Here is a 24301-nt window from a genome sequence, read left to right on the forward strand (position 1 = left end):
GTTGGCTAAGCGTCTGCCTTTGGCTCAGGTCATGATCCCAGGGTCCTGGGATGGAGCCCACCCCACCCCAACCCCGCTCAGCAGGGGGCCTGCTTCTCCCTCTGCCCCTCCTTCCCACTCGTGTTCTCTCTTTCACTCTCTCTCAAATAAATAAATTAATTAATTGATATTTTTAAAAAATACAGACTATAAAGATGAACACCAAATTCACAATGGTTTCCTCTGTGGAGAGTGAAGGAAGAGGAGAGAGGAGAGGAAACTTCAACTACTTTAAGTTTATTTGGAATGTTTTGTTTTACTGAAACAACACAGTTGAAGCCAATAAGCCAAAGTATTCTTATCTGGATTTATTCTTTCTTTCTCTTTTTTTGCCCTAATAAGAAAAAACTATCAGTACTACAGGGCGCCTGGGTGGCTCAGTCAGTTAAGCATCTGCCTTCTGCTCAGGTCATGATCCTATTAGGGTCCTGGGATCAAGTCCCCCATCAGGCTCCCTGCTCAGTGGGGAGTCTGCTTCTCCCTCCACCTCTGCCCATCCCCTCCCCTCTGCTCGTGCTCTCTCTCACTTGCACTCTCTCTCTAAATATAAATAAATAAATAAATAAATAAAATCTTAAAAAAAAAAAGAGAATATCAGTACTACCCTAGAGGAAGAAGTTTAGGATGCCTTGGGAATGCATAACGGTGGGGCCTAACCATTTTTAACTGGGGTCAGTTAGTCTGGTAAAGGGGATGGGAAGAGCATTCCAGGTGGAGGGAATGGCATGTGCAAAATTGGAAATCAGAGAGAGTGAAGCATATTTGTGGAAATGAATGCGGATCAGTGGCCAGGAAAAAGTGGGGAAGAGGGGAGAGATGAGGCTGCCAAACCCCTATATTGTTGTTTCCTTTATTACAAATGTGGAAACAGAGCCCTAGTGAGGAGAGCAGAACCAGGGCCTCCTAACTCCCTGTCAATTGCTCCATGATAATAATAATGACAATGATAATAATGATGATGGATTATGTTGCTGGTCTCTCTACTAGGTACTTGAAATATATCCTCTCAATTCTTAATTGTAGGAAACAAACTGAGGGTTGCTGGAGTGGGGGATGGGGTGGGAGGGATGGGGTGACTGGGTGATAGACACTGAGGAGGGTATATGCTCTGGTAAGCGCTGTGAGTTGTGCAAGACTGTTGAATCTCAGATCTGTACCTCTGAAACAAATAATGCAATATATGTTAAGAAAAAAAAAAAGAAGAAGGTAGCGGGAGGGGAAGAATGAAGCGGAGGAAATTGGAGGGGTAGACGAACCATGAGAGACGATGGACTCTGAAAAACAAACAGGGTTCTAGAGGGGAGGGGGGTGGGAGGATGGGTTAGCCTGGTGGTGGGTATTGAGGAGGGCACATTCTGCATGGAGCACTGGGTGTTATGCACAATGAATCATGGAACACTTCATCTAAAACTAATGATGTAATGTATGGGGATTAACATAAGAATAAAAATAAATAAATAAATAAATAAATAAATAAATAAATAAATAAATAAAAATAGGAAACCTGGATCAGGGAAAATAATTAATAAATAACAAAAATATGATGTTTCACAAAGAAAAAAAAAAGAAAAGAAATATATCCTCTCATTTAGTCTCATTACAGACCTATAGCGGATTTTCCTCCCCGTTTTACAGATGATGAAACTGAGACTCACGAAATAATGAAAGTTAAGAAATTTGCTCAAAGTCACAGAGGCAGAAGCCAGATCCCACGAGGCCTTGCGTGCGATGCTAAACAGATTGAACTTTTTCCTAAGGGCATTGGTGAGTGTATTAGGTTCCTATTGCAGCTGTAATTACCACAAACTGAGTGACCTAAAAGAACACAAATGTATGAGCTTATAGTTTTTGAGGCCAGAAGTCTGAAGTGGGTTTCACTAGGCTAAGATTAAGGTGTTAGCAGGGCTGGGTTCCTAGGAGGCTTTAGGAGAGAATCTGTTTCCTTGCTTTTCCACCTGCATTCCTTGGCTTATGACCCCCTTCCATCTTCAAAGCCAGCAATCATAACACTCCCGACCTCTGTTTCTACCATCAGATCCCCCCCCCCCAACTCTATACTCCTGCCTCCCTCTCTCACTTATAAGGACCCGGGGAATGACCTTGGGCCCACCCGAATAATCCAGGACAATCTTTCCATCTCGTGGTCAGCTGATTAGCAACTTTAGTTCCATCCACAGCCTTAAATCCCCCTTCCCATATAACATATTAACATTTTCTATGAATTAGAGCACATACATCTTCGGGGAGACCGTTATGTTGCCTACCACAGTGAACCACGCTGAAGGGTTTTAAGCAAGGAAGTAACAAAGTGAGACCTGCATTTTAGCATCTTCATATTCCTGGTTTTGTAAAACAATCTCTCCCTGACTTATTTAAGGCAAATTGAGCTTTGTGACAGCTAACACTTTCGAAGGCAGAACAGCTCATAGACATTAAATGTGTTAAGCCTAATAACTACAGCTGGTGTTTGTACAGAGCTTTTAACGTGATGGAGTTCCTTTGTACATGCAGTTTGATTATTCCAACAACCCAGTACGAGTCCAAAGCACTGGTAATTATTGCCCCTTTATGGATGAGGAAACCGATCCGGGGGCATTCGGTCACCTGCCCAGGGCCACAGAGCTGCTAAGGCCAGGGCCAGGACTAGGAACTAATCTTCAGACCCCACCACCAGCATTTCTTTATGCCATCTGTGGGGTGGGCATTCTGGGAAACTCAAGTCACACAGCACATCTTTGGTGTCATTTTTCATGCATAACTTGATGCCCAATAAACATTTGTTGAATAGATGAAATCCTGCTTTCACTTCTGAGCACAAACAGTGGTTTTCAAGGCAGGAAAATGGGGAATGGCCCTAGAATTCCTCCCTTTCCCCCACATTCAATCTATTTCCTAGTCCCATCAGCTGTGCTGCCAAAATATTAAGTCTGTCCCCTTCTTTCCAGTTTCTCTGCTCCCGCCGTGTCCCAGGACACCACCACCTCCCTGGCCTCCCTGCTTTGCCTCTCTAATATATTCACTCTGGATAGGGGCCAAAGTGATCAACTTAAAATGTAAACCAGATGACAGGGCTGGCCTCCCTTGTTAAATTTTCCCACCAGATTTCCATCATACAGAGGAGAAAAACCTAAACTCACAGTTATGGCCATACACGGTCCTATACGCTTGGCTCCCCACTCCCTCTTTAGCCTCAAGCTCCTTGGCCCCCCTCCTCTCCAGTCCCACTGGCTCCTCATGAAGGCCAAACTCTTTCCACCACAGGGCTTTTGCTTGTCTTGTTCCTTCTGCTGGAAATCTCTCTACTCTTTAAATAGCTGGATTTCTTATACATCAAGTCTCAGCTCAGATGTTGCCTATTTAAGGAAAGTTCATCCTGCCTCCTTTTCTTTCCCTCACTGAAAATTGTGAGCATTTGTAATACTCTGCTTATTTTGTTTGCCTACCTCCCAGACCTGAGATGTCCGATAGGTAGCTAACCACATACGGCCGTTAAGCATGTGACGTGTGGCTAGCCTGAACTGAGATGTGCTCAAAGTGTAAAGTACACACTGGATTGTAAAGACTTAAAACAATAAAAAGGATGTAAAATGTCTCAATAATTGTTAAATATTGATTGCATGTTGAAATGATAACATTTTGGATATACTGGATTAAATAAAAACATTTTTTTTTTTTTAGATTTTATTTATTTATTTGAGAAAGAGAGAATGAGAGAGAGCACATGAGAGGGGGGAGGGTCAGAGGGAGAAGCAGACTCCCTGCCGAGCAGGGAGCCCGATGCGGGACTCAATCCCAGGACTCCAGGATCATGACCTGAGCCAAAGGCAGTCGCTTAACCAACTGAGCCACCCAGGCACCCAAATAAAAACATTATTAACAACGTGTTTCTTTCTACGTTTTTAATGTGGCCACTAGAAAATTTAAGATTACACGTGTGGCCCACATTATATTTCTATGGGGCAGTGCTGGTCTACACTGTTAGCTGTCGAAGGTAGGAACCATCTCTGCCTTAGCCACCTCTGGGTCCCTAGTACCTACCATATAGTAGGTGCTCTGTAAGCATTTGTTGTAGTTTTTATGAGAATCCTGTGCACAGGGAGAGATGAGACAGGCAGCCCCATGTACACTGTGAATTTGAGGAAGAAAGAAATGCCAAAGACAGTTTTATCTCTCTCCAGTCACTGCATTTCAAACAGGTTCTGTCAACTCTCCGTCCTGCTCTGTACTAACATTTCCCCCATAATCACCTACTACTACGGATGCGGGGCGGAGGGTGCCTGGAGGACCCAAGCTGGCTAGGCTGCTTCTATTTCAGACCCATAGGAGGTGCCCGGTCTCAAGTATTTTACATCTTCAGGTTTGGTCCTAGCAGCCAGAAAGGGCTCACCTCCACACACTGAGACACACAGACGGGGCAGCTGGGAGCCAAGGGGAGCTGTCCAGGGTCACCCAGCAGGTCAGAGCTGAATAGGGCTTGGAACCTTTTCAGGTCCAGTACTCTGGCCTCTAACTACATCCTACCGTAGTCTCCTTTATTCCAAGGGACCCAGGCGTCTGGAACCTCCCCCCTTGCCTCCCTCTCCTCACATTTTACCTCTGATCTCTTGAGGTCCCTGAGGGCAGTTATGCCTGGTCTCAGCAGAGCTGACCCAGATGGCATCATCCGCATAGAGGCCAATGTGGATGGGATGAAGGGATGGGAGGGAGGGAGGGAGGATGGAAGGAATGATGGATGAATGGATGGATCGAGGGAGGGATGAATGGGTGGACTGGAGGATGGGAGGGCGGATGGCCGTATGAGTGGGGGGAGGAGGACGGCTGGCTGGTAGGATGCCTGCATGCGGGCGGGGTAGCAGTGAGGATGTACGGAAGGAAGGAATTACCCACACAGTATCGGAATATAGGGGGACCCACAGCGATCCAAGTCCAGCCCCCGTCACGTTTCTGCTAGGAAACCGCGGCCAGGCCGAGGGAGCGCCAGGGCCCGCAAGGAGGTCCCGGGCAGCGCCGGAGCTGGGATCTGAGTGGCTGCGGGGCCGGCCGGGGACTCTTCCCGCCCCCGCGCCCACCCCGCCCGCGCCTGACGGTGCCAGGTGGGGGGAGCGCCCCGCCCCCACCTCCGGAGGTGGCGGCCCCACGCGGCCCAACAAGCTGCCGTTGTCCCGCGGGCCCCGGGCCCGGCACACTGGGGCTTTGTCCAGCCCCCCGCCGCGACCCACGGTGGGGGGGGGCCCCACATGACCGAGGGGGTAGGAGGAGCCTGCGGCGGTGGTGGCGGCGGCGGCGGCGGCGGCGGCGGCTCCACCACCATTTCCCTCCCTGGCCGGGGGTCGGCGGGCGGTGGCGGCGGCGGCGGCGGCGGCAGCGGCGGCGGCCGGGCAGGGGCCCCTGTTCCCCGCCAGGCTGCAGGCGCCGGGCCTGGGCCAGCAGGGCAGCTGCGACCCGAGCGCTCTTCGGGCGGCGAGCTGGGGGTGCGCCCGGACCCCCGCCCCCGGGATCATGGGGAATGGCATGACCAAGGTAGGGGGGCGGGGATCGCGCAGCCCGCACCTGGCCGCCCCCAGCCCCGCCGCGGTGCCGGCTCCGCCCGCGTCGCTGTGCCCGCCTCTGACCTTCTGGCCCTCACCCGGAGGCTCCGTGTGTCTAGATCTCTGTCTCCCGGTGACTCTCTGACCCTGCATCCCTGTGTCTCTCTGCTCTCGTCTCTGTCTCTCTGTGTGTCTCTGGCTTCGGTCTCCGTGTGTCGCTGTCTCTGCCTGTTTCTGTGACTCTGTATTTCTTGTTGGGTCTTTCTGTGGCTCTCTGTCACTCCCACACTCTATCTCTCTGAGTCCCTTTCCCTGTCTCCAGGTGTCTCTGTCTTCCTTGTCTCTGACTCCTTGGACTCTCTCTCTGGTGCTGTTTCTCCATCTTTACCCCTCTGCCTCTGCATGACCCTCCCCCTGTCCCTGCCTTCCCACCTCCCTCCTCAGAATTCCCCACCACCCACCTGGCAAATTCACCTCTCCCCTTGCCCCCCTCCCCTATGTTCCTCCTCTCCTCCCCCTTTCAAGCTCTCACCCCTACCCAAGCTGGCCTCCCCTGGTGCCCTCCCTCCTGCCCTCCCCAGCCCCTCTCACAGAGTCCAGGCCCAGGAGGGGGAGGAGATTGCTCCCTGAGTCCTGGGGTCCAGACACCTGTCATGGGATGGAGATGGGCTGTGGGCCCCCAGCTAGCCAGTGGGAAGGCGTGCACCCCTACCCCACTGACCCTAGCCTGTCTCTCCTGTAGGTACTTCCTGGACTCTACCTCGGAAACTTCATTGGTGAGCACTGCCCACTCTGTCCCAAGGCCATGGCACTCTGCCTGTCCCAGGCCTGTGTCCACCATTCATGCTCTGGCCCACGCACCTTGGAAGCGCTCAGGAATGGGGCTGGGGGCAGGGAAGCAAGGCCAGGCTGGGAGGGAGAAGGAGCTCATGAGGACCAAGGGATATGTGGGTTGGGGAGTGTCCCCAGTGCAAAGGGCTTGCAACACCTGCCAGATGCCAGGCAAGTCTGCACCTGCTCTGAGCCCCAGGCTCTCCCTCAGCACGAGGCCCACTCACCTCTAAGGGCTCTTACAGCCCTGAGGTTCTGGGTTGAGGTCTGTTCGAGGGTGCTGCTTCTAGCTGGGAAGCTGGGAACCTTCCCCCTACAACCTTCTACACAGAGGGGAGATCTCTGGAGACTGGACTCTACCCCAGAAACTTGTTAGTGAGCACCACCCACTCTGTCCCAAGGCCACGGCCCTCTACCTGTGCCTGGCCTGTGCTGAGACCGGCTGATCCTGAGACTCCACACTTTTCCGTGTGGAGTCAGAGAAATCTTCAGAGAGGAAGGGGCATCTGCACCAGAACAGGGCTTTCTCCATCCACGCCTGCCCCCTTCCCCGCCCCCCCCCCCCGCCCTGGCATAGGTGCTCCACTCCCATAAATCTGATCTCCTCCTCCCTGGGAGCCACCCCAGCCGTTCATGCTACTTGATTTTTGAGTATTGAGCCAAGGAAGCTCTGGATCCTCTTGAAGTCTGCAACCCCATGAGGGCAAGGGGTATGAAGTTGCCCCTACACCTCCATGCCCAGCCAAGGCTGCACATAGTAAGCACACAGGAAACGTGTTGAATGAAGTAGACCTATGGAGAGAGAGGGGATATGTGTTATTTATTCTGATTCTAAAAGATCCACATACACTGGATTCCAGCCCCTGGAGACAGCCACCGATAGAAGTGTGAGGTTTATCCCTGTGTCAGTTTTCATATATCTTTGTAGATGCAGATGTAACATTTAAAACAAAAATGGAAGTCTATTCTGCATGCTGTCCAGTCACCTGTTTCCTATTTGATAATATACTGTGGACATGCTTGCACATCAGCACAGAGAGGTCTTTTCTATCCAATGGCTGCACAGTATTCAAGTTTGGATATACCATTATTTATCCAGTTCTCTCAGGGTGGACGTGTAGATTGCTCCCACTTTTTAACAATTTCTGGTGTGTTTACTGTTACGAGCAGTACTGCAAAGAACATCATCTTCTACACACAGCTTTCTGAGTGAGCAAACCCTTCTGTAGACAGGATTCCCGGAAGTAGAGTTGCTAGATCAAGGATATGCCAGGAAAGGGTGTTTGCCGTGGAAGGAACTGCAGGGGTAAGGCCGGGAAGAGGCTGGGCTGTTACTTGTGGGTGCCCCAGCGCCAAGACTGAAGCCTAGAGGTGTGGTGGGATCTGTCAGGCCAGGAGCAGGAGGTGGCCAAGGAGCAGGAAGCTGGCAGAGGGTGGGCCAAAGTGGAGAGGGAGGGGTGGGGAGGAGAGCTGGGCAGCGAGCTCCCACCTCTCTTGGCCGTCAGGGACACATAAGTCGCACTGACCAGATGGGCTCAGGCATTTTGTTTCTTTCAGATGCCAAAGACCCGGACCAGCTGGGCCGGAACAAGATCACACACATCATCTCTATCCACGAGTCACCCCAGCCTCTGCTGCAGGTACTCTTTACCCCTGTCCTTGGGCTGTATACAGGTGCAGAGGGGAGCTTCAGTGCCCCCACAGCACCCATTTATCAAGTACTTACCATGTGCCAGGCCCTGTATTGCCTCTCTGACCCATACTAGGTCATTCTGTTAAAAACTGACTTGTTTTACATCAGCATCCCCATTTGATCCCTATTTGTTAAGTGAGGTCCAGAGAGGTAAAGTAACTTGCCTAAGGTCACACATCCAGGAGGCTAAGGAGCTAGGAGTTGATGCTCTGACCCCAGAGGACTCGCTGTGAACCTTAAAAAGACCCCACACGGGCTTCCCTTTGCCTAACTGAATAGATGACTACAAATGGATGATTCTGGGTTCTGTGTCTTACTGTGTAATCTTGGGCTGTAACTTCACCTGTCTGGGCTTCTGATCCCTCAGTCCTGTCTGCCCCCAGAGGGGCTGTTGTGAGGATGCAAAGGGGCTGCAGGATGGTGAAGATGCTTTGCACACAGTAAAGCATGGCGCCCACCGAAAGGATTGGTGTTGGTTTTATGGAGTCCTGGAAAAGAGAGGGTAAGGGTGTTCTAACCCAGAAAAGGAAAGTAGTAAATCCAGACCACTTTTGTAATCTCGGGCACAGGACTTCACCATTCTGAGCCTCAGTTGCCTGATCTGTAAAATAGGAATTTTATAAAGATTTATTTATTTATTTGAGAGAGAGAGAGAGAGCATGAGCAGGAGGGTAGAGGGAGAGAGAATCTCAAGTAGATTCTGCGTTGAGTGCGGAGCCCGATGTGGGGCTCAGTCTCACAACCCTGAGACCCTTGACATGAGCAGAAACCACGAGTCAGACACTCAACTGACCGCACCACCCTGGATTGGTGATTTTATAACAGCACCTACCTCACTGAGTTGTTGAGAGCCACATAACAGCCAACAAATTACAGCTGATATAGCAAAGTTAATCATATTCTTATCCCATAAATAGAGCCCCTTCCTCCTTATCTATTAGAGTGTGTGTCCCCCACTAAAGGGGAATTAACTGTGGGTGGAAAAGGGCTCTGGAGATCTGAAATCCAAACCAGATTCTATCCCAGATTTGCTGTGTGACCTCAGATAGGTTCCTTCCCCTCTCTGGGCCTCAGTGTCCCCATGTGTCAGCGTTGATGGTCTCTAAAAGCAACCTCCAATAATCTGTGATTCTCAGTGTCATTCAAACAAGAGATTTCCAGGTCAGTGGAGTCTGATTTTCTTTATAGGACAGGCTTGTTTTGGAGTGTTTGGAGTATGCAGTCACTAGATTGCACAGGGAAGGTTGTCAAGTCATGAATAGATTGACTAATGAAATGACTGCTTGCCAAACGAGTCCCCACTCCAACAGCCTTCCCTTCTTCCTACAGGCAGCCCTGCCTCCCCATCTATCAGTGAATTTACCAGTCAGGGTTTGATAATGCCAAGCAATCCCAAGGCCAAATGTGTCACAAAGTGAAATTGCAAACCTTGCAAAAGATGCAGGATGGTGTGACCTTGGGAAAAGTGAGTCAGAGAAGGGCTGGAATCTCACACATAGCCATTAACAAGTGAGGACCTGGCCTGGGGCCCCTTAGTCAGGAATGGTGGTGGGCCTGGCACTGGAAAACAATCATTTGAGTATCAAAGGATTAAAAGAGGTCCTTGAGAAAAGTGATTCTTGGAACAGGAGCACAAATCATCTTTATGATCTTGGGTGAAGGTTAAGCATGAAGTAAAGGATGTCATAGCCAGTTTGTGGGAGACAATTCATCCCTTGATTATTTTAATAATAGCACGTAGTTTTATAACCACAATTAATGAGCTATAAACTTATTTTCATGGTTTTTGTTTCTTTTCAAGATAATAAAATCTGTTTTTAATAAGACCTTTAAAAAACCTTTTTTGGGGGATGCCTGGGTGGCTCAATCGGTTAAGCGTCTGCCTTTGGCTCAGGTTATGATCCCAGGGTCCTGGGACTGAGCCCCGCATTGGGCTCCTTGCTCAGTGGAGAGCCTGCTTCTTCCTCTCCCTCTGCCTGCCACTCCCCCTGCTTGTGCTCTCTCTATGAAAAAATACATAAATAAAATCTTAAAACAAAACAAAAAAATGCTTTTTTAAATCAAGTAATCTCTCTACATCCAACGTGGGGCTTGAACTCACAACCCGGAGATCAAGAGGCTCATGCTCTACCAACTGAGCCAGCCAGGTGCCCCTGTTTTGCCCTTTTTTTGGTGTAATTTTGTAATCCTCATTTGGAGGAGAGTCACTGTTACTGGCCCTTTCCCACCTATTAAATAAAAGCTTCCTGAATACTTTTTATCAAGTCCTCATGCCCAAGTCACCTATGAAGTTAGGATGCCATCTTCTCAGAAGGTTCTGGAACGACAGACAGATAGAGCTGGGAGGCGCTCAGAGGTGATAGCTACCCTCTTTGGATAGAGAGGGTTAACAGTGGCTCAGAAAGGGGCAGGAACTGGCCTGGGGTCATGAGGTGCTCGGCAGCCCTGGCCAAGGTCAGGGGTGCAGCCAAGGGCCCCCCACTGCCCATGTGTATTTTGTACTTGCAGGACATAACCTACCTTCGCATCCCTGTGGCGGACACCCCCGAGGTACTCATGTAAGTTCTCTGGAGGCACCAACAGGGGTGTCTTCTGTGGTGGTGGTGGTGGTAGGGAGGGGGAGAGGTGGTCTGGGGGAGGAAAGAGAGGACTCACGCCAGAAAGCTGTCCTGGGAAGCCCAGCACAAGTGCTCACTCAGACCTCTGTTTGACTCTGTGTCAGCTACGCCCTTGCCAATGCCCCTGGCTGCGACCTTTAACCTCCCAGAGCTCAGTGTCTTCAGCTGTGAAATGGAGAGAGTACCCAGACTTGAAGCGGTTAGGCTCAGCCGGTTCCTGGCCCTGGAGTTAAGACATCCGGGCTCCATCCAGGCTTTGCCATTTACTTGCTGTGTGACCTTGCAGAAATCACTTTCCCTCTCTGAGATCAGATGGCACAGGTTGAGGATCCGGGACAGGGCCTGGCATGTAACGGGGACTCAGAAAACAGGATTTATTTTGTTATGAGCAGCAGTGCCTCCCAGCCTGGGAGTGACCCACAAAGACGCTCCTCCCAACCCATGGCTGACCAGCATTGTCCCTGCAGTCAAGCGCTCCGATTGCACACCCCAGAGGAGTGGGACTCCTCTGTCTCCTCCCACCCATGTCCTTGAAAGACCAAGATAAACCCTCCATGAAAATAGGATCCACGGACCCCACTGGGGAGGTGCTCCTGCCTCTGTGGTGGGATTTCTCGTCATCAGCCCCTTTCACTGCCTGAAATGCCCCTCTTGTGGCTTCACACCCCGCTCCCCTTGTACTGTAGTCCAGACCCTGTTCGCCGCTTGGGCTGGCTGCCCTGAGGACCCAGGGCTCTTGACAGCCCATCAGTGCAGAGGGGGACAACTCCTAGGACACCTGCCCCCCAATGTTCCCGACCCTATTGCTTTCTTCTCTAGCAAAAAGCACTTCAAAGAATGTATCAACTTCATCCACTGTTGCCGCCTCAATGGGGGGAACTGCCTTGTGCACTGGTGAGTTAAGAGAGGAATGAGGGGAGCAGGTAAGGGGCTGTCCTCCATTACACGCACGCACTCACCCTATGGGGCATGAGGAACCTGGGCTGGACCTTCTCCAGCCCGTTGCCATGCATGACAGTCAGCCATTCACCTGAGGGCGGCTGATCGGGGGCTCCAGTCAGGGCTCTGTCCCTTACCAGCTGTGTGGCCAAGGCCAAAGTGCTGTTCTCCCTGAGACTCCCATTTCCTCATCTGTAAAATGGAGAAAAGACTGTTGCCTGCTGGGCTATCAGGAGGGGATAGGTGAGGTCACGCAGGTAGCCCAGCACCCTCCAACTGTTCTGGCTCCCTCTCCTCCCCTCCAGGCTTTTGAGGAAATAGGGCAGAGCAGTGGGGAACCCCAGGCTGGGAGACAGGACTCACAGCAACCCCCCCCACACACACACACACCAGTTGATGTCATTCATCCCATAACTTCCCACTGAGCACCGACCCTATGCTGGGCTCAGGACGGCTCTGCCAGAGCCCTAGTCCTAAGAACAGCTCCTCCAGCCTGTCTGTCGCCCTCTGCCCCTCCTTCCCCCACTCCAGCTGCACTGGCCAACTCCCCACCCTTCAAATCCACCAGCTCCCACCTCACGGACTTCGAACACTGCCCAGAACATTCTTGACTGACCCTTTCCCATCTCTCAGGACTCAGCTTGATGTCATTTCCTTGGAAACGCCTACCCTAATCCCTCCCCAACCCCTCCACTAGATTAATACCTTTTCCTATATGATCTCTTAGCCCCTGGACTCCTCTTCAGAGCAGTTAGCACCACCTGAAAGTGTTTCCCTGGTTAGTGGCCGTCTCACCCAGCCATCTTGGAAGCCCCAGGATAGACCATGTCTGTTTTCTTCCCCACCATATATCGCCAGTACCTGAAAAATAACCGATGGTCAGGAAATGTTTGTTGAATGAATGAATGAAGTGATGTTCCCACGTCAGAGGCCTGAGTTCCCCGGGGCACACTCCAGGCAGAAGGAACAGCATGGGCAAAGGAACAGCATGGGCAAAGGAAGTGGGAAAACAGGTCCGGGCAGGCTCTTTGTGACTGGAGCTGAGAGGCGAGGGCGGGAGGGCTGAGGTGGGGCGGGGGTGTCTGGGGGCAGGGCAAGGCGGCGGTTGGGCCTTCCCTGAAGCCTGGCGGGCGGGGCGGGCCCCCAGCTTTGCAGGCATCTCCCGCAGCACCACCATCGTGACGGCTTATGTGATGACTGTGACGGGGCTAGGCTGGCGGGACGTGCTTGAAGTCATCAAGGCCACCCGGCCTATCGCCAACCCCAACCCAGGCTTTAGGCAGCAGCTTGAAGAGTTCGGCTGGGGCAGTGCCCGGAAGGTAGGGCCCGTGGCGGAGGCAGGAGCTGGCCCGGGCTGCGGGACTCATCTTCCCGCTTGAGTTGAGCACTGGCGGGAAAGAAGTCAGACCTGACAGGAGATTTTTCTGGGGGTTTCGAACTCGTGACCCTTGAGCTAATCTAGCCTCTAGATGGGGAGCTCGCGGGCGGGCGGGAGCGACGAGCGCTGCGGAGGGGACGGGCCGGCAGCCTGGCACCGACCGACCCCCGGCTCCCCCCCCGCCCCCCCAGCTCCGCCGGCAGCTGGAGGAGCGCTTCGGAGAGAGCCCTTTCCGCGACGAGGAGGAGGTGCGCGCGCTGCTGCCGCTCTGCAAGCGCTGCCGGCCGGGCCCCGCGCCCCCCGCGCCCCCCGCGCCGCGCTCGGCGGCCTCCGAGGGAGCCCTGCAGCGCCTGGTGCCGCGGCCGCCCCGCGAGGCCCACCGGCCGCTGCCCCTGCTGGCGCGCGTCAAGCAGACTTTCTCTTGCCTCCCGCGGTGTCTGTCCCGCAAAGGCGGCAAGTGAGGATCCCGGCCCGCCCTGGCGCCCCTCTTCCTTCCGACCGGTCCCCCACCCCCACCCCACCCTCGGGGCTGCCTGGGCCTCCCCCGGCCTCCAGGACGCGCCCGGAGCCTGCGGGAGCCCCGCGGCGGCCTGAGCCCTGCCCCTGCCCCTGCCCCTGCTGCCCGCCCTGCTTGTCTGCGTCTGCAGTCTGTCCGTCCTCCATCCGTGCGTCTCTGTGTCGGGGCTGGGCCTGCTGCAGCCACTTGGTGCCTTAGTCCTTGGGCTGGGGGGAGGGGGCACCCGGGCCTCCACCCTTAAAGGCAGCGGGAGTGGGAGTGGGTGGGTGGGGGAAGCGGGCGGATGGGCCTGGAGGATATTAAAGAGACACAGAAGCTGTCTGTCTGAGCTCCTCCTAGTCATTCAGCAAGGGGCAGGGATGCAGGACTCTGCGGGGCTGGAGCCTGCAGGAAACAGGGCTGGGAGGGGGTCTGCATCCCCTAGGGTCTGGAGGAGCCTGCCACCTCCCAAAAACTGCTCTGGGCAGAGCTGAATTCCAGGACTCCATTCATTGCCCTGAGGCCCCCCCCCCATATCTCTCCCTGAAGCCCTGGTCTCCTGAAAAGGCCCCTGAATCCCTCCTTCTCTCTGAACCCCCTTCCCCCTCTGAGTCCTTCTCACCAGCTCCCTCCTCTTCCCTATTCACAAATACTAGCTAGTAAGCTGTCCAAATAGTGCCTCCTTCATGCCTGACTTTTTATATGCATGGGTTCACTTAATCCCCGCGAGGAAACTGAGGCTCAGAAAGGGTAGGCAGCTTGCCTGAGGACAGCTAGAGTAGGGGAGGCTGGATTTAAACCTAGGCAGTCTGTGTCCCATGGTGGCTGTTAAGAAGTAGTTCCTTGGTGCCTTTTGGTGGTGACTTGTATAAGTTCTTTATATATGTTGCATATTAACTCCTTATTGGATATATCATTTGCAAATATCTTCTTCCACTCAAGACCCTTCCCACCTAGAGCTTAAAGGCCAGGGGGCAGCCCAAGCAAGCAGCAAACTGTCCCAAGGGTGAACAGAGGTCATCTGAGCTGAGTTTTCTGAACTAAAAGTAACTTGGAATTGAGAGGGGTCTGAAAAGACTCCAATCTAATAGCCACCTGTATGGGGTCCCTGTTATGCACCAAGCACTGTGTTCAGGGCTGTGGGGGAAGCCCAGATTCCAGTATTGGGGGTGGGAGGATGGATGAAATAATCCTCACCTGTTGCCCAGCCTCCTCAGGAAACTGAGTTTGATGTCCAAGGTCACCAGCTGGCAAGTGGTGGGGCTGGGATTTGAATCCAGGCAGTCTGGCTGGCAAGTTGAGGGAACCCTATCCTCCTAATCACTATGACTTTGCCACCCAGAAAAATGAAAAGATTGTCTGACACACTTAAGATTCCCACTTAGATGTAATTATTACACTTGGATTTATTCCTATGAGATGCTTTGCACCCCCTCTCCCCCTCCCCCCGGAGGCCTACAGGTGAGTCCGAATCGTGACTTTAACTGTAGAGGGCTCAGAACTGAGTGGCTGCTGGCATGGGAGAACAGAGGGTGGGGAGCATGAAGAAGGCCCCCCCTAACAGGTGCACATGAAGGGCAGTACTCCCAGCCTCCGGTCAACGCTGACCGGGCATCCAGCTCTGTGCTCATTCGGAGTTTTAGTTTCCCTGTGTACACAACAAAGGCTGGAGTGGCCTGAGCTACTTGCCCTCTTTCAAATTGCAAACTCCCTTTGACAATTAAATGAAAGATACAAACCCCAGGAAAATGCATAAACATGAAAAAAATTGTATATACTTTCTGGGGGAGGGGTGTCCCTAAACCCCAGGTGTAAGCTGTTGGGAGATAATGTGGGGCACTTTTTAGGCTCCTGGGCTTTGGGGGCAGAGAGACAGAGGTTCAGGTCCTGACTGCCTCCACATACTAGCTCTATGACCTTGTTGCAGGGCTTTAACCTCTCTGAGCCTTATTCTTCTTAATAATAAAATGGGTAGACTCATCTCACACGCTGTGGTGAGAACAGAGACCCTGCAGGAAAGGCTTTAGCCAGGCCAACACCATAGTGAGCCATCAGTAGATGAGGACTCCCAGTATTTAAAGAAGTTTTTCTCCAGGTGTGGCCCACGGACCACCTGGATCAGAATCCCACGGGAGAACTCGTTAAATGCAGATTACTGGCTTCTTGCCCAGAAAGTCTTTTTCTGCAGGTCTGGTATGGAGGCAAGGAGTGTACATTTTAAACTAGTCTCTGCCTCCCAATTCTGATGGGAGTTAGTCCAAGAAGCACTATGGCTTTATAACCTGTACAGTCCAGGTGCTAGAAAAGATCTGGGAGTTCCCCACAGGCTGGGAAGAACAGAGAACAGGTGCACAGGTGGCGCAAGGGATGCCTCTGGGTGCCCGCCGGGGCCCCTCTACGGGGACAGACAGATCCCTGGCTATCCTCCCCGTACCCTCCAGTGGGTCTTGGCGTCCCACCGTGCCTCTAACTGCCCCCTCCGTGCGGCGGCGCGACGCCCTCCAAGCCAGGCTACCACAGAGAAGGGCGAAAGGATAGGGCCTCCCGGATCAGGGGACAGAAAAGAAAGCGAAACTCGCCCATCCAGAACTTTCGCTTTCGCCGCCTCTGCACACCATCCAGGTGGCTTCCCGACTCCCTGTCGCGCTGGGGTCCCAGCCGCCACACGCCCCAGAACTGGCCTCTGGCTCCCGGCGTCCCGGATGGCCGGCGACCCCTGGTGGAGGGAGGAAGGGAAGGTCCCCGACGGCAGGCGACCGATGGCGGGGGCTGGGGGTCCCCTGCGCCTCCGTGACTGGCTGGTGGCACAGATCGAGAGCGGGCGCTACGCGGGGTTGCGCTGGGAGGACGCAGGCAAGACCCTCTTCCGCATCCCCTGGAAGCACGCGGCCCGGCAGGGCTATCGGGCGCAGCAGGACGCGGCACTCTTCAGGGTAAGGGGGCCGGAGTGGTGGGACGCCCAGGCTGACCCGCGGGCTGTGTGACCAGGGGCCACTCGCTTGTCCTTAGCCTCAGCTGTCTCTAGGTTGCGGAGAGTGTTATGCATCTACGGGAGACCCTCCGACGCCCTCCTGAAACAATCAGCCAAAGGCGCAATCCATGCACCATCCCCACCTCTCCTGGGGCCTCTCCTCCCTCTCTCCCCACAGGGAAATTGGACGCCACCCATGGGGATTCCCACAACCTTCCCCCCTCCAAAGCGCCCATCCCAGCAGCTTGGGGACGAGTCCTGTGCTTCCCCATACCAGCCCTTCTCAGGGACTGCCTCCAGGGATGCCCTCCCTTGCCTCAGTCCTCATTAACTTCAAACTCCTTCCCATCAACCCTGAAATTCTAGAATCTCTCCCCTGGGCAATTAATCAACCAACTGCCTGTCGGGCCACTGCCACCACCCCAAACACCACAGCCACTTCCAGCTCCTACTTCTCTGGCCTCCTCTCTCCTTTCACAGGCTGAAGGGCCTGGTCATCAACTCTCTCACTCATAGCCCCCAGTTCCTCACCCCCCACCCCGACCCCTCGTCTGGCTTCTGTCCCTCCTGCTAACATCACTAGTTGCCAAATCCAAAGATCCCATCCCTGTCATCTTTGACCCTTCGATGTGTCTGGGCCTGGTGGACCCCTCCTCCTTGAAACTCTCTCACTTGGTTTCCAGAATCTGCCCCCACCAGCACTCCGGCTCCATTTTCCTCCTACCTTGCTGCCCCTCCCTTCTCAGCCTCTCCCCTCCTCCCCTCTTCTTTGGGTGCTCTCAGCACTGCTCCAGGACCCCTCTCCTCATAGCTTACTCTCTCCTCCACAGCCTGGGCATGAGCCCTACAGTTCCCAGCCTCCCCTCCAGGCTCCAAGCCTGCTGGTCTCATGGCCCCCAGAACTCTCAAACTCGGCACATCATCAGTACCCCACTTAACAGCTCGCTTCGACAAACTTGTGTGTGTCCCCAAATGGAAAATGGCACCGATTGTCACCCAGACCCCAGGGCCAGGCACCTGAACCCTGGCCCCTCTCCTGCCTTCCAGGCTCATTGCACTCTGTCACCAAGGCTTGCTGGGTCTTCCTACAGAAGCTTCTCTGCAGTCCGTCTGCTTGGACCCATTCCCACTGTCTCTCACCAGGGCAATCCCAGTGACCTCACAGAGCTCCCAGCTTCCCCCTGCCCCTCATTTCTCCCCTGGGTCCTCCAGGGAGATCTTCCTAAATGTAAATCTTGCCTTGACATTTCTCTACTCAGAATCCTTCTTTGGGTCCCCATCGCTCTTGTGATAAAGTTCTAACTCCTTACCAAGACGTCAGAGCAGCGCATGAACTGCTCCTCCCTGGCCTCATCTCTCCCCACCCTTCTCTTCCTGGCTTTAGATCTGCCCTGACAGTTCTTTCAGTTTCTAAATGCTTCACGTCTCTCTCACTGTTAGACCTTTGCACTTGCTGCCCCCCCTGCCCAGAATACCCTCTCCTCTTCACCTTCAGCTGCCATCATGCGCAGCTGAAACATCGCCTCAGGAGCCTTCCCTAATGCATTCACTGGTTGAATGCGTTGATTAAGCTCCAACTCCGTGCTTTTCTTGGCCATCCCTGATTCCTTCCACTTCCTCCATTGGAATGACTTCCCCTGCAGCAGACTGCCTCCAGCTACCCGAGGGTCATGACACTGAGCGCAGGGCCTGGCCCACGGAAGGCGCTCCATGAGTGTTGAACAGGGGGAGTTACATGGCCTGTCCCTTAGGACCATGTGCTGTTCGGAGGAGGGAGATTCTGAGGGCTGGCCCTCCCCTCCCCTCAGTCCACCACTGACCCACGCGAGTGACTCCCTGGCTTCACACGTCCTGGTGCCCCAAAGGGCATGGGATGAAGCTTGGCCGGCAAGGACCTTCATGATTCAGCTCCCACCTGGCTCTTTCTTAATTCCTCTTCCCCTTTCCCCACCACATGCAGTCGATCCTCATTATTCACGGATTCCGTATTTGCAAATGTGGCTTATTCGCTAAAATGTAGTTGCAATTCCAAAATCAATACCCAAGGCACTTTTTCCACCCACGGCCATGTGCAGAATGGCGAAACAGTCAGGGCCCCAGACGTGCATCCCCCTCCGAGGCTGAACAAGGTGGCGCTCTGCCTTCTCCTTCCATCTTTTCTACTGGAAACACGTGTCCCTTTCAAGGGCTATTTAGTGCCATGTTTTTCGTATGTTTGTGCTGTTTGTGGGTGACTTGACTATTTAAAACGGCCCCCCCAGCCTGTGGAAGGCTGAAGCGCTGTCTGATGTGCCCACACACGGAGAGGCTGTGATGTGCTTTACGGAAAAAATACATGTCAGACAAGCTTCGCGCAGGCGAGAGTCACAGTGCCGTCGGCCCTGAGTTCAGCGAAGCAACAGTTTATATTAAAGTATTTCTTCAACTTAGAAACACACATAAAACAAGGCTAGCTGCTGATTAGTTGATGAAAGTGGTGTGACCAGAGGCTCACAGGAACCTCGAGCTGCACCTGTTGGTTCAGCGTTGGTGTAGATTTTAGAGAACAGGACTCCCACGAATGTGGGGAACCGACTGGACACATACCCTCAGATGTGCATCCCCAGCCCCAGCGACAGCAGGCTGCTGGCTGTCCCCCCAAATACACCATGCTCTTGCACACCCGCAGGCCTTTGCCCAAGCTGGTCTGCCTGCCAGGAATGCCATTCCACCTGGCAACTTCTTACTCACCCTCGAGGCCCAGCTCAGTTTGCCCCACAAATACTCACAGAGCGTCTCCGCTGCACCAGGCCCCACTCTAGGCCCTGGGGGACACAGCAGCAGATGCAGCAAAGGTCCCTCTTTCACCATGGTGATAGCACCCTGTGCCCTGTGCCCAGGTTAACTTTCAGTTATAGCCTTACTCTAGTGAACAAAAGTGCAGTAAGTAAGCACTGACCGTGTGCCAGGCACTGTGCTAAGCACCCTACATGGACCACTCATCCTACTGCCCTCACCACCCCATCAGGTTAGGTATCATGTGCACAGTTTGCAGGCAGCCCAATCAAGCCTTAAAGGTCTCACCGCTGCCAAGGGGCACCAACCCAGGAGCTGGCTTTTCTGTTTGGTGACCATGTTTCCCCACCGGGCCTGGAATCTCTGAGGGCAAGGACTGAATGGGATTCATCCGTTAAACCCCCCCAGTCCTGAATGGGATCCTTGCAAGCAGCATATCTCCTCCTGCCTCCCCTATGACTCCTCTGCTCCAGCTACACTGGCCTTGCTTGAATCTTTCAATCTCTTCCCACCTCAGGACCTTTGCACTTGCTATTCCTTCTACGTAGACCACCCTTCCCCCAGCTCTTTGTTGGACTCCATCCTTTTCATTCAGGCTTCAGCTCAAATGCCAGCCACATCCTCCTAGAGGCATTTCTGAAGAACCCTCTAAAATAACCCCTCATATTCTTATTTATTTATTGAATGCCTCTATGTCTACAGTCACTCCAGTGTGTTTAACGAATCTCTTTGGTCTGTGTGTTTTCTTGCAGAGTGGGCATTGCTGTTTTGTGTGTACTCTTACCTTACACACTTCATGTTGGCTGTAGATCTCATTCTGTGTCTTCCTTTTTTTTTCCCCCCCCTCCGGATCATGCTCTGAAGATTTATTCTTGTTCTCTGTACATCTAAAGATTTTTTTAAAATTTATTTGTCAGAGAGAGAGAGAGCACAAGCAGGAGGAGCGGCAGGCAGAGGGAGAAGCAGGCTCCCCGCTGAGTAAGGAGCCCGATGCGGGGCTCAATCCCAGGACCCTGGGATCATGACTCAAGCCAAAGACAGACGCTCAACCGACTGAGCCACCCAGGCGTCCCGCTGGGGGTGTTCTCGGTACATCTAATTTGTTGCTCCTGGATGCTTCTAGATGCTGCATGGACTCTATAGTGGGCATCCATGACCCACACACACCCCTCTCCACTTTCCCAGGGATGGACACAGGTTTGCTCTCCAGCACCACGAGCAACTATAGTGAACATCTTTGTCCTGCTCCCCTCACGAGCCTTTGTGAGAATTCCTTCGGAATTAGAATTTCTGCTCACAGGGTATATTTAGACTTATTTTGACAAGGTATGCCTGTTTACCATCCAAAAGCTCTGCACCATCCCACACCCACCAACAGTGTCCACATCCCCACCACCTCCTGGCATTATCCAACTCACTAAATATTTTGTTGGCTTATAGGTGATCGCTCACTTTTTTTTTTTTTTTTTTTTTTTAATGTAAGTAGGCTCCATGCCCAGCATGGAGCCCAACATGGGGCTTGAACTCACGACCCTGGGATCAAGACCTGAGCTAAGATCAAGAGTCAGACGCCTAACTGACTGAGCCACCCAGGCACCCCAATCGCTCACATTTTTATGTGCATTTCTCTGACGCTAATGAGTTTAAGTACATCCTCATATGCTCATGGGCTTCTGGCTTCCTCCTCCCTAAACCGCCCATTCTTGCCCTTTGATAAGAATTTTCTCTTTAGGGGATGTTCTCTGTTTCCTGTTGGTTTGCAAATTCCTTGTATGTTCTAAAATTAGCCCCTTGCCGATTTCAGACATTGTCTTTGTTTTGCTTTCTGGTCCATGCCTTTGAGGGGGTTCAGGAAGGCATTCTCTCCCCCTGGAAGAGTTTCCCCACATTATCTTCCATTAGCTTCCAGTTTCACCTCTCACCTTTGGTTTTTGAATCATCTGGAGTCCACTCTGTATGTGGCAATAGGTCAGGATTTAATTTTATAGTTCTCCGGATAGCAAATCACTGCCATTGTTTGATATCCCATCATCCTGTTTTTTTAAATTGATCACAATTCACAACTTGGAATATAGTTATTTCCAGTTGGCTGTTCACAACCGTTTTCTCTCATTAGACTTGAGTTCCTGGAGAGCAGGGACCATGTCTGTCTTGTTCCTCATTTGGTCCCCAGCCCCTGGCTCGGGCCTGGCACCCAGTAGGAGCTCAAGGGATATGTGCTGGATAGAGGGAGGGAGGAACAGAGAAAAGGATGAAGGGGTAGAGGCCTGGAGGGAGAGAGAGAAGGGTGGGAGGCAAGGTAGGCCCCCCTCCCTCTGCACGACACCAGCCCCCTCCCTCTCTCAGGCTGTCCCTCCCCAAGTAGCCCTGCTCATCTCCAGGCCTGGGCCATACACAAGGGCAAGCACCTAGAGGGCATCGACAAGGAGGACCCCCCCACCTGGAAGACCCGGCTCCGCTGTGCCCTCAACAAGAGTGCTGACTTCTGTGAGGTGCGAGAGCGCAGCCAGCTGGACAGCCCCAACCCCTACAAGGTCTACCGGATTGTGGCCGACGGTGCCCGTGGCCCAGGTACCATCCTGCCCCTGGAGGTAGTGGTGGAGGACGGCTCTCTGGGCAATAAGGACCTCACCTTGCCCACCTGTAAACTGAGAAATGGTGGGCTCATTCAGCTTAAACTCATGGGCTGGTAAACACAGAAGGACCCATAGACATTCAGTTTATCTTCCCATTAGAAAAGGAGGAAACTGAGGCCAGGAGAGAGGTGGGCCCTGCCTGAGATCACACCATGATCCTCATGTGGGATCACCTCTGTTGGGGGGGGCTCCCTTGAGGCCCAGGAGGCAACAGTCTGTCTCTGGCTTCATCCATCCAGTTGCCAGAGCTTGTGTTCCCCCTGAAAAGAAGAACATTCTTCAGAGCCAGCAGGAGCCCCCTGGAGAAGTGACAGAGCTGGCCTGCGGGACAGACCAGGTTAGGCGTCCTTCAAGCCCCCTCAGCCTTGCCTGCTCGGTCACCTTTCCCCCGAACTGCCCTCGGCGCTCTCTGGCTCCGTCATGGGCCTATCCTCTCCCCCAGCTGCTGCTCCATCCCTGCCCCCCCCACCCCCCCACCCCCGCCAGCTCCACCTCCTGTTCCCTTTGCCTCCGTCATCTCTGGGTCCCCCGTTCCCTTCACCTCCACCATCTTCAGTTCCATCACCGTCTGCATCACCCTCTTCCCCCCAGATTCACCCCTTGCCCCCATCATCATCGGGTCCATCGCTCCGTCCCCCTCAGATGCAGCTCTGGCACCGCATTTCCCTCACCTTCATCCCCTCCAGCGCTCTTGCTGTCGCCACCACCCCAACATCTCCCCACCCCATCACTCTGTTGGTATCACCCTCACTACCGCCACCCCTCCCGCACCATCTGTGGTTCATTGCTGTGTCCCCATCCCCCCACCAGCCTGGTCCAATCCACTGTCCCTAGCGCCTCCCTCACCATGCATTCCATATTCTGTCCCCCATCTCTGTCACCTCTGTCACCTCTGTCCCCCATCTCTATCTCCTCTGTCCCCATCTCTATCACCTCTGTCCCCATCTCTTCACTTCTGTCCCCCATCTCTGTCACCTCTATCCCCATCTCTATCACCTCTGTCCCCATCTCTATCTCCTCTGTGCCCCATCTCTATCACTTCTGTCCCCATCTCTATCACCTCTGTCCCCATCTCCATCTCCTCTGTCGCCTCATCTCTATCACCTCTGTCCCACCATCTTCTCATTTGCTCCCCACACTTCTCCCCCTAGCACAGTGAGCTTCATCTCCGACCCCATAACCTCCAACAACCCCATCAAGTCTTTACCTCTATGAGGGACAGGGTCTTGAGCTCTGAAACCTCAAAGTCTCTATCAACCCCAACTGGCCTGCAGTCTGCCCAGACCTCCTTCTGCCCCAGCGAGGACAGTCTGGGAATTCTTGCAGCCCACAGGCTCCTCTCCCACCCTCATAACCCTCTCTCCCAATGGCCAGGATGGCTCCAGATCAACCAAGGAGGATAAGGACAAAGAGCAATCTCCCAGGCTGACCCAGCAGGGCTCCCTGCCACCAGCTGCCCGGCTCCCAGCCCCTCTGGCTGACCACAGTAAGGAACGGATCTCCTCAACCATCCCTGCCTCCTCTCTGGCCTCCTCCAGGACCTTGACCTAGGGATCGAGAGACCCAGGATGAGGTGGTGCCTGACAGCTGCCCCTCCTTCCCTAGGGTACCACGCGCAGGACCCTACACGCCACTGGAGCCCCTTGCCCCCTGAGGACTTCGGCAACCCTGGTAAGGAATCTCAAGGCCCTCCCCTCTGATTAGTGTGCAGAACTGGGGAGAGCCAGGGGTCGGGGCCAGCTAGCCTTTGTCTTTCCCCCAAAGCACCCAGCCCCAATAACAAAAGCTAACATTCATTGAGGGCTTAGTTTATGCCAGGCATCTTTCGAAGCTCTCCCCGCAGCCTGGTGAGATAGATACTGCCATCATGCCCACTTTACAGAGACAGAAACCCAAGGCCGAGGTTAAGAACCTGGCCCCAAATCACACAGGTAGTAGCCCTGGGAAAGTTACTAGCGGGTCACAGCTCCTAAGTGGCAGTGAGACATCAGAATCCAAGGGCCTGACTGCAGAGCCCCCAACCCTAACTGCTGAGCATCATTCTGGCCCCTCACATGGAGCCTACTGTGTTGTTGTTGTTGTTTCTATCAGCATTAAAATATTTGCTGGGCAGGAGCTCCTAGAATCCCAGAGGTTAGGACTGGAAGGGCCCTAGTGTCACGCCCCAATTGTACAGATGGCCCCAGATCCTATCCTTTTGACCATGGAGCTCAACTACCAGTTCATTTATACTGGAAGCTACTGCCATTTACTACTACTAGAGTTATTATTTCTCCGGAGGGAGCACCCCAAATTCCCGAGGTGGGGGCAGGCAGGACCTGGGGCTGGGGGGGTGGTCAGTGCTGGGGCCGCTAACACCCCGCAGATTGCTAGCTGCACGTGCGGCTGTTCTACGGC

At 53.5% G+C, this 24301-nt stretch overlaps 2 protein-coding genes across 3 annotated transcripts; both read left to right on the plus strand.

The window, feature by feature from the left end:
• Positions 1-5276: 5276 nt before the first annotated feature.
• Positions 5277-13487, plus strand: DUSP15 (dual specificity phosphatase 15). 2 transcript variants are annotated; one of them, XM_035006062.1, is made up of 7 exons: positions 5277-5288; positions 6310-6343; positions 7956-8038; positions 10600-10649; positions 11529-11603; positions 12796-12967; positions 13218-13487. In XM_035006062.1, exons 1-7 carry the CDS (start codon positions 5277-5279, stop codon positions 13485-13487), a joined length of 696 nt encoding a protein of 231 aa, XP_034861953.1. The 2 variants fall into 2 exon arrangements, with proteins under 2 accessions (XP_034861953.1, XP_034861952.1); XM_035006061.1 differs by lacking the exon at positions 5277-5288 and adding an exon at positions 5522-5559.
• A 2650-nt stretch (positions 13488-16137) lies between these two features.
• On the plus strand, positions 16138-24285 carry LOC118011348 (interferon regulatory factor 8-like). The gene is made up of 5 exons (XM_035006060.1): positions 16138-16455; positions 21650-21839; positions 22144-22241; positions 23279-23390; positions 23510-24285. The coding sequence occupies exons 1-5, from the start codon at positions 16225-16227 to the stop codon at positions 23602-23604; spliced, it is 726 nt and encodes a 241-aa protein (XP_034861951.1). The 5' UTR covers positions 16138-16224; the 3' UTR covers positions 23605-24285.
• The last annotated feature ends 16 nt before the right edge of the window (positions 24286-24301 follow it).

This window comes from Mirounga leonina, unplaced genomic scaffold, assembly GCF_011800145.1.
Source record: "Mirounga leonina isolate KUSES-001 unplaced genomic scaffold, KU_Mleo_1.0 Mir_150, whole genome shotgun sequence".
Classification (NCBI taxonomy): domain Eukaryota; kingdom Metazoa; phylum Chordata; class Mammalia; order Carnivora; family Phocidae; genus Mirounga; species Mirounga leonina.